Source organism: Meleagris gallopavo, chromosome 9, assembly GCF_000146605.3.
Source record: "Meleagris gallopavo isolate NT-WF06-2002-E0010 breed Aviagen turkey brand Nicholas breeding stock chromosome 9, Turkey_5.1, whole genome shotgun sequence".
Lineage (NCBI taxonomy): Eukaryota > Metazoa > Chordata > Aves > Galliformes > Phasianidae > Meleagris > Meleagris gallopavo.
Window position 1 is genome coordinate 12,976,539 of NC_015019.2, and position 10,301 is coordinate 12,986,839.

The 10,301-nt window shown below is 41.6% G+C and overlaps 1 protein-coding gene across 2 annotated transcripts in view; it reads left to right on the top strand.

Moving 5' to 3' along the window:
* TRPC5 (transient receptor potential cation channel subfamily C member 5) overlaps positions 1-10,301 on the top strand; it is a 69,397-nt gene that overhangs the window by 24,347 nt on the left and 34,749 nt on the right. For both annotated transcript variants that reach the window (XM_031554682.1, XM_031554681.1), the window contains exon 3: positions 7,153-7,489. In XM_031554682.1, the coding sequence (XP_031410542.1) occupies positions 7,153-7,489 (337 nt within the window). The remainder of the gene's footprint in view (positions 1-7,152; positions 7,490-10,301) is intronic.

Here is a 10,301-nt window from a genome sequence, read left to right on the forward strand (position 1 = left end):
TGTTCAGCAGTTCACCTTTATTCAAGGCTGGATTTACACTGCACTTAAATCCTGCTGACAGAGCCATAAATACAAGTCTATAGCTAAACACACATTTAAACACTCTGAGAAGAGATGAATTTAATGTCAAGCTTAAATATTTTGTTAATTGCTTCTTCTGTGTGTGGGCACCAGGATTTACTGGGTCTTACCTTTGTCTTAGAATATACAGGACCTCTTCTCTTTAAATATTTAAACCAGTCCAACATAAATTCATGAAAATTATGAATCTTGATGGAATGGTAGCAGGTTTTTGGCACTCATGCAGTCTTACCTTTTGCTAGCATTCACATCACAGGGGACTTAGTAGTTGCTACAGCTTGAACTCAGTTCATGTCTGCTACCATCAAGACGTGTTATGAATGGGAGACCTTTAGTTAAGATTCATGTGTCATCGTCACTTAAAATATTCTAAGAACAGATTAAACAAAATTCTGTATAATTTAAGGCCATATGTTCATCTGTGGAGGATCTGGAGTTTGTTTTAGCCACCAGCAGAGGGATTGAGTGATTTGGGTAGCACCAGGTTTTCCTTAAGGACTCTTCCAGCTGAGCTAGTGATCTTCTAATGACAGAAATGACTGGATTTGCATCAGTGCTTCACTGTTTGAGGTAACATACATGTGAATAGCAGCTGTGTTTTCATAGGATATTCATCCTGTAATTTCTTGAGAAAAAATAACACAGAAAAAGATGATCTCTTGGAAGTGCCTGATGAAGAATGTTGAGCTACAGTCTGTAGCTATGGCTGAGTTACCCAGCTTCCCCTCCAGCTTCTTTGTTTCATTTTTTCCTTTTTCTCTGTTGCAGAAAGTACTTAATTAACGGGATGAACAACCATTAGGTGTTTACCCTCTGCAGTTCATGCTTTAGCAGCAGAATGTAAATAACTTTGCAGTCATTAACAAGGTTGAACTTTAAAAAAAAAAAAGTGCTAAGAAAGAGTATTTTCTTATTCATCTCACTGTTCGCAACGCTGCACACTTGAGGGGCTGGAATTTCTTATGTAGAATATCAGATCTCACAGGGCTTGCTTGCTTTCAGCAGCAGGCTTCAAATGAGGCCACAGATAGTTTCTCTCTTCTGCTTTTGAGCTAATTTAAAAAATGTAACTCTTTTGAGTATTGCCTGCTGGAATTTCAAACTGATACAACAATCACATTTCCTTTCTTCTCCTTGGTTAGAAAATGGAGGCAGAATAGTTTTTCTGTTGCATGGAAATGCATCGTGCTACTCGTGCAGGCCCATCTGGAGGATTTGGAAGCAAAGGAAACCGATACGCTCCCCAGAGCTGTGTCAGTGTGGGGTAAGAGGGGCACAGTCTTGCTGCACAGCCTGGCCTCATCTGCTCACCTGAACTGGGGGATGTGTGTGTCCTCAGAGACATCTTCACTCTGATGACTGCCAGGGAGAGAGCATAAGGCACTTGAAAGGCAGGACGTGCAGTGAGTGGAGAACGGCAATGGCATTTATCTATTTCATGATATAATTAGATTCACAGGAATTCTACATTTCTTACAGAATTAGCTGAAATATATACTTAATGCCACTACATCAGACGCTGCATTTACCCAACTGTCACACAGACTGCAAAATCTAGCTCAGTTTGTGTGACAGTCTGCCTTTTCAAAGCCAGAATAACTTTAATTGTAAAGGACAGCGCAAATAATAAAACCCTCAAACACAGGAACCTTGCAGCTATGCAACTGCCATGTTTTGGATAATTACTATGGAATATAGTCATAACATAATATTGTAATATAGTGTAATTTAATGTAATGCAATATAATGTTTGTAATAAAATAAGTAATTTATAGTATATAAAATAACAATAATCCCAAATGCACTTAATACTTCAAAAAGTGTTGCATCCAGCTGTGTGTTTTGGATCATTGCTGTGGGGTAAAGCACTATCGGTGAAGTCTAACTTATCAATATAAGTGTCAGACAGGGAGACCAAAGTTAATTTTATGGCTCTCATGCCACATTTGGCTCTCAGTGTTAACCTCACTGGGAGCTGAAGCTGACTAGCAGAAGAACTCGGTCCTGCTTATTAATGCAGGGCTCTGCAGTTATAAATTAGTGCTTGTTCATCTATGAAGAGCATTCACTATCGCTGTCTGCAGCAAGGGTACAGAAAAGAACTCTAACAAACTCCAAACAGAAGAGCCTGTTGGCAGCCGTCACGATAATCAGAATAAACGCGGAGAGATACTGTGCTCAGCCCCTGTGATGTCTATCAGGGAGCTATTTCAGTTGCTCCCCGAGGCATTCACATCTCAGCCCATCTGTGTCTGATCCTAAATTACTTCTGACTGTGAGAGATAAGGGATTTCCTCATAGATAGGGGAGGGGGGGTGGAATATAATTTCTATGTTTGATATTTATATTAATGGCACAGCTTGCAGAAAGCATTTAATTCCCAAGAAATAAAATTTAGGTGACATAAAAACATCAGTTAAGATTAGATATTAAGAAAAAGATACTCCATCCAGCAGCTGCTGTTTTCCCTTAAAAACATTCCCCTTGGTAGAGAATCAGGTGACAATGAGTGTGATGAACATTGAGAATGAAATTCTCTAATTGCACAATCCAGATGCAAGCCAAATGTTACAGCCTGGCAGGACTGAAAGGAAAAAAGGAAAGGAAAGAGCACAGAAGACTTCATACTGCAGTAGTTTCTGCCCTCAATGTGTTTCCCAACCATGAGTGAAGTTGCTGATCTCACTTCTTGAAAAGATTAAGTAATTTATCCCCATTTTCAGAGGCTAGACGAAGCGTCTTGCCCACAGAACCGCGTTGTCCTCACAAGGAAGGTACTCTGAATTGCATCTTATTGCTCACTGGATGACTGCATCTTCAGCTAAGGATGTGTTCTTCTCATCAGATAATGAGAAGGAGCCCTGCCTGTTAGCTGCTGAAGAAATACAGTTTTCAACTCATGCTCGTCTTCTCAAACAGAGCACCTGGTACAGAACATTTGCCATTGATTGTGGACCACCTACAAAACTGGGACAACGTGTAGTTTTTTTAAATGGTCAAGATCTTCCCTTTTCACAGTGCAGAAGCTTTAACTGATATCAAATCCTGTCACATATAGTATGTTCATGTGAAATGATAAAAGACTGCGATATGCAATATTTCTACCTACAGCAAATGAAAAGGCTTTGAAAAAAAGATGAAAAACATCTTTGGGACCGTACTTACATTGAGATAGAACTCATATTCAGGAAAGGCCTTCAAATAAGTGATATTGGAAAAGTCAGCTTGCTTTTTCAGATCCCGGTTTCACCTATTTGCAAAATAAAAATAAGGTTGTTTCCTAAACTTTCTAGATAAATTTCAAATTATGAAAACAAAAGTTCCACAATTTTACAATTTCAGGCCATTTCACACCCAAAAAAGGCTAGAGGTGAGCTTTTCCCTGTTTTGAATGTTATGTGTATTGATGTAGCCTCACTAGCCCTGGACAGTCTTTAAGGAGCTGAGCATTCGATGGTTTAGTCCACAGGTTCTGGTAACAACACCTAGAAACAAAGATGAGACTGACATTCGCTGTAGTATGCAGGGAAGTAGCCAGATAATTGCAGATTGAAAACACTGCATTTCACCCAGTTGTAGTCTTTGTGCCATGTGAAAGCTAAGCTGTAGTATTTACTAATTTGAACACTATGATTAATGAGTTTTACTAAGATGAGTTAATAAAATCCTGCATTGGTAAGTGCTTAGACTTATCTTTAATAATGGCAACATTTGGTGGTTTATGACATTAGGAGGGCTTTTTTGAGTGTGGTGTGCTTAAATTTCCCCCAGGCCATTTTTAGTGATGTTGAGATGGGCTTGATAGGAAAATTTAATGGCTTTTTCCATTTCCGTTGCCTTATGCCAACCTGATCTTTAAAGCTGCTCTTTCGTGATGTGTGAATTTCTCTCCGTCTGAAGAACTAACATCAGATGCAATTTGGAAAGCAGATTTTATAAATGAGCTATTAGGCAGAGAGGAGGCACTTCGAAGATGCTCACAAGTTGCACAGCAACCAGAGGAACATAGTCATTTGATTTCTCAAATGACTCTGACTTTGACTCAAGGGAAAAACAGTTTGTTCTCCCCTTAAAGGTTTCTATCATATGTGATAAAGAGAAAATGCATTTATACATTTTTCCCCTCAACAAAAAGTTGTGTCTCATCTCTGAGAAACAGCAGTATCTGTTACCATGCAAATGACTGCAGAACACGAGCGGTCACAGCTCCTGTTTGTGATCTTATATGAAAAAATACTGCACTGTAGCCTTCCGTATCTTCTTGCTTTTAAACCTAGCATCCTGACCCTTCTGAAACAAGAGATTAAAAAACAACAAACCGAGTGAGAATCAATGCTTGATGTTCTTTTCAATTTCTGTAGAATTGTTTCTTTCATCACCGTCCCCAGGTCTGACATTTCACCATCACACTTTCAGGTAGTTATGAGCAACAGGTCTTTGCTTTTTCTGGAGTTCATCTCCGTATCAGCTACTGTCCAGTTTCTGCTGTATGTGTAAGTTAATCACAAATCAGATGCGCTTTTATTTTTTTTCTCATGCCCACTGGAGTGTTGTGTCGCTTCTATGTGAGATGCAGCAACCATATGGATTGTAGTAATAACATGTACATGTCCAGCTTCAGAAATGCCTTCTATGCCTCCTGGAGATTTTGTTTTTAGTATTAATTTCATCAGTCCATATCTTTGAACTACCCAAAGCCAAATGCGGTGTGATTCTGATACAGGCAGCCTGTTACAACGTTTAGATACATTCACAAAATCAAAAAATACCTGAATGGTTTTGTCAGACTTTCCTGACTTCTGTCACATACTGTTTTGTTTTCTACAACATTGTTCACACCAAAAATCTGTTCTAGGGAAAAACAGAGAAACCCATAAGAGATGGAGGAAAAGTTGGTTGTTTGGTTGGTTTTTTTCCCTCTCACTGTACATTCTTCCTGGTGCTGATCCCAGGCTGCACTCAGGTCCTGTGGGAGTTCTGGAGAAGTGCCTTCAGATACTACTTGCTGTCAGAACAGCAGCTTGGGACTCCACCACTGACTTGTGCTTCAGGATCAGGTCCTGAGGGACCCCAGCCATGAGTTCTGCAGCCACTTTTCCTCCTCTGATACTGAACAACTCTTGTTTTTCCTTCTGTTTCACATTGGTTTCCCATTTTGAACGTGGCAGTGATAGTACTCTGCTGGTACAGAGTGCTGAGAATTGCATATAGAAAGTCCCTGTGCATACTAAATAAACCAAGCACTTCTGGCAGCGAGTGAATGTTTAAAAGATACAGGTGTGTGCTGAAACTACCATTAAGAAGTCTCTTTTACACCAAATGTGATCTTCAGGTAACTAAGAGCTACGGCAAATTCTAGGCACAAATCAAAGATGTGTTAAGGAGGGCCGTGTATCTGTAGCCCTGGCCTGTGTCAGCACTGTGGGGAACAGTATCTGCATGGGAGCTTCTTCCAGGGTTGAACACTAAGAAGGAATCTCTGGTATTTAGAATCCAGGCCCTTTGCCACCTCCTTCCAAGAGCTGCTTTGAATTATGGGAGTGAAAGAGTACTTTGCTGATAAGATCTGGCTTCTCTGCTGGGGGATGTAGAGCATGTTAGCACTACATCCTTCACAGAGGACTCTTTTAAATATGTATGAGCCAAGTGTAATAAACAGTAGTATCATCTTCAGGTTACTCAGAGGTTTCTTCTTGATGAATGCTGTTAGTCCTACAGTCAATTGGAAGTGTGATTCTTTTGATGCAGCCATGTCCTGTCGCAGATGCTGTGACAGAATTGTTTTTGTGATAGCTGTATCCATGCTCATACAGTTGATTTTTGTTTGTTTGTTTGTTTGTTTTAAACTTAATTACAGCAAAAATAACAGGTACCCTGAAAACAGAAGTTTGCTTTTAAACTTGCAGAGCACAGTCAGAAATCTGAGTTCAGAAAGGATAACTTCGCTGAATTGCTGAAACTGGAAGTGACCTCTGGGTCCAGCTGGTGCCACCCATGCTCTAGCTCCAGCAGAGCTACAAGAGCAAGGTGCCCAGGCCCATGCTGAGAAGCCTTTGAAGATCTCCAAGGAAATTCTGCAGCCTCTCAGGGCAACCTATGTCATTGCTTAACTTCATTAATGTGGGTTAAAAATCCAATACATAGATGGAGCCCTCTTGATCTTGCAGACATCTCTAGTTAGCTGTGGGTCTGAAAAGTTTAGAAAACCATGGGGCTGTCTAGTTATAATCAAGAACATAAGTCTTCTGGCATAGGCCAGAAATATTTTGGCTTGAGTCTGAAATTCCAAGGGCTGTTAGGCATTAAAACAGTCAAGAGTTTCAACCTGAGCACTTCTTGTATGGAGTCACCAAAATACAATATATCACCAACCCAAAGCTGTTTTTTTTTACAGCGAGAAAGTGAACTTTCAAATGTCATTTTTGCTGCTGTGATCAAAGGTTTCTTTTTGCTTCTGTTTAATCTCTTACATTTTACAATTGCTCTCTTCCTTAATAACAAGACACGTTTACAAATGTGCTGTCCTGCTTCTCAGCAGATGTCACCTGGCTAAACTTTACATTATTGCATGCTGTCTCATGCCCAGCCCAGCCCACACACACATATGCTGGAGTCCTTGCACAAAATCATGTGCAGCACCCCATACGCTTTGTAGACATCTTCTCTCCCTCTCTCTAACACATGCACACATGCACACACTTGGAGCTTTCCATCTTTTCCCTCCTGACTTCTCTTTCAGTCACTTTTTAAAGATACTGACAGTGATTTGTTTGAGACTGTCGAAACCTAAAATGTTCTGAAAGGAAAACCGTAAGAAGAGAAAAAGCTCATAGTAATTTTAGTTGTATCACTTCTGGATGAGGCTTTATATATCGTGAGTACCTGATACACTGAATGATGATTCAAATAGAAAAGATCTCTTAAAAGAAATCTTAAATCCTGTGTAGAAAAGAAGAGTGGAGTTCTACCCCATACCCAGCCCAAAGTTTTGTATAAGGATCTCTATAAGATAAGGAGGAGCATACATGAGGTACGAGTCAGTAATAAGCTTTCTTTTTTCTTCCTCCTCAGTTTGTTGCTCAGCCAAACTGCCAGCAGCTACTAGCAACACTTTGGTATGATGGTTTTCCAGGCTGGAGGCGGAAACACTGGGCAGTAAAACTCTTGACCTGTGTCACCATCGGACTGCTATTCCCTGTGCTATCTGTGGCATATCTGATTGCACCGAAGAGCAGGCTGGGACTGTTCATTAAAAAGCCATTTATAAAGTTTATCTGCCACACCGGCTCATACCTAACCTTCCTCTTCATGCTCCTGCTGGCATCGCAGCATATCGTCAGGACTGACCTTCACATGCAGGGACCGCCTCCCACCATCGTGGAGTGGATGATCCTGCCCTGGGTTCTAGGTAAGTCAGGAACACAAGAATGCTTGACCTGCAGTCTCCTGCCTCGCACCCATGGCAACTGTATGGAGACTTGATCTCAGCATCATCATCATGTAAACAGATTTGGCAGCCAGCTTCAGAAGCTGCATGAAACAGCTGGGCTCCTTCTGGTGTAACAGATCTTGTTGGCCTAGGGCTCTTCTGCTGTCCCTGTTGCCATCTGACATGCCTTTAGAGATGACCCTGAGTAAACCTGAACAGACACAGCTCTCTCCCTGCTTCCCACATCATCTGTGCAAGGAGTGGGTGTAGGAATTAGCTACTGGGTCATGGTAGTATCAAATAAGCCACCTGAATGCTGGCTTCCTTCTACTGGCTGGTGCATGGCAGGAGGCAAAGCCAAAGGCTTTTCCCTTCTTGCTGATGTGTTCTGGCAGTCAGCACACAGGTGCCTGCCTTGCTTGTTCCTGGGCCACAGGATAGCAGAGAAGGGAAGATAAATCTCATTCTGCCTTATGCCTCTGTGCTGATATACACTGAACAAATCAGTATCAATCACTCTAATATAGGCAGAAGGGATATCTAATACAGCAGGTTGAACCTGAGGTTGTTACCTGTTCTGGCTTGGGCAAGCAGAACTGTGAAGAACATGGAGTGCCTGGACCCCAAAGGCAGGATGCACGGGTGAGGAGGTAGCAAGGTGAGGTGGGAAAAAGTAAATAAAGCCACTGGAGAAGAGCAGAGAAGCAAATTTGGGTGCATTTTTTATAAGATGTATTTATCCTTTCAAACTGAGCTCAAAGGCAACAGAAGGTGAAAACCTAGGATTCTTAGGAAACATCATCTCTCCTCGCCTTAGGCCCCCATCTCCTTTGCTCTGCCATTAGCATGTAGCATCACTGAGAGCTGAAGTGATACTATGAGGCACACGTGGGGCAATGGTTTAAATGCCCTCCTTTCTCTCTTCCAGCCTTTCTGTGCACTCTAGCTCAGTTCATTACCCCGCAGCCAGTTATTAGTGAGCTGCAGTTTTATACTTGGGGTCAAGGGCCTGGAAAGCCATATTTGTGCTGCTGTGGACAGCACAGTAAGGGACATCTCTCTCAGCAAACCTCTGTCTCTAGAGCTCTCCTAGTGGCTCTTCACTGCTTCTTATGTGTCCACCTCTACTCTCTCTGCTGGTGCCTCTCCTGGGCTAGCTCTAGGACCCAGCTCTTCCTTTCTGTGGTGGCTCAGCAGCAAGCGGGTTCTGTGCTGAATGGACTTCACTGTGCCAAAGCTAAAACTGCTGATGGGAAATGCATAAAGAAAAAAAGAGTTGCCATCATGCTCACAAGTCACTTTCCATCATGATCCAGGGCATGTTGTTCTTTGTGTAGTTTCATTGCAACTTAAAAAAGGTAACTCAAGCCTCATTATCTCATTAAACTAAGTTATGGCATTGAAATGTATGTGTTGGTAGAAACTTCAGAATAAGCTGAGAAAGCTAAATGTCTTCTCTGAACTAAGGTGATCTCTTCATTTTATCCTTTACTTCATGGTTTAAATTGAAGGAAATGGTGGGCACTTCAGCAAAATTGATGTGCAGATGAAAGGATAATCCATACAAAAAAGCCTTTCAGAATAGCCTGCTACAGTTTTCTATTCTTACTTTTGAGTTCCTTTGTTTCAGATAAATAGGGATATTGTGGGATTGCTTATTGCATGGAGAAATTAGAACAGTTTCACCCGATTAAAGGTAATTATTTATGAAATATCTTCCACTACAAAAGGAGAGAGAGTGAACAAGCACACACAGCATTGCTGTAACTATAGTAACCAGCAGTGATAACTCACTATAAATACAGTGTATGAGTTCTTCAACAGACTCCTCTCCATTGATTTATTCTACGTTTTTGTGTGCATGCAAAGATTTGGAGGCAGCTGTAATAAAATTACCTTATTGGCCTTGACATTATGCTTGTCTGACCATTGACCTGCTGGCTGGAATCTGAAGGGCTGAGACTGATATTTGGATGTTTGCAGCGGTTCATTTCAACATTATCTGCTCTTCAGATTGAATTTTCAGGTCCTAAAAATGAATTGGGAGTGGCATTTCAGTGACCACTCCAGTATTCTGTGGTTGGGCATGGGTAGATATTTGAGTAACTGCATCGGTAGTACAGCTTGATGTGTATTTTGTTCTTTCTCTTTTCATGTGCATTTCAGGTGTTCATTCAAGGATATTGTAAAGTGGCTATTTCAAAACATCTGAAAGCTCTAAGGACGTGCTCAGAAACATGGTGACCTAGGAGCTTAGCTGCCATTTGCTTTTAAATTGGGCTTAGGTTCTTAAAAGTACTTAAACAGATCTTAAATAAAGGGCATGTAAGTTACTTACAATAAAAATGTTATGCCAGGTAGCAGTCTGATAATGAGCTATGGAAGCTCACTGTTTTACCCTACTAGCAGCAGGGAGGTAACGTGAAGGTTAGCAAATCACAGAATCACAGAATCACAGAACTGTAGGGGTTGCAAAGGACCTCTAGAGATCATCGAGACCAACCCCCCTGCCAAAGCAGGTTCCCTACACCAGGTCGCACAGGTAGGCGTCCAGGCGAGACTTGAATATCTCCAGAGAAGGAGACTCCACAACCTCCCTGGGCAGCCTGTTCCAGTGCTCCGTCACCTCACCGTGAAGAAGTTCTTACGCACATTCGTGCAAAACTTCCTATGCTGCAGCTGATGTCCGTTTCCCCTCGTCCTGTCTCCACGTACCACTGAAAAGAGACTGGCCTCACCGCTATGGCCGCCACACCTCAGATATTTATAAACCTGGATCAGGTCCCCTCTC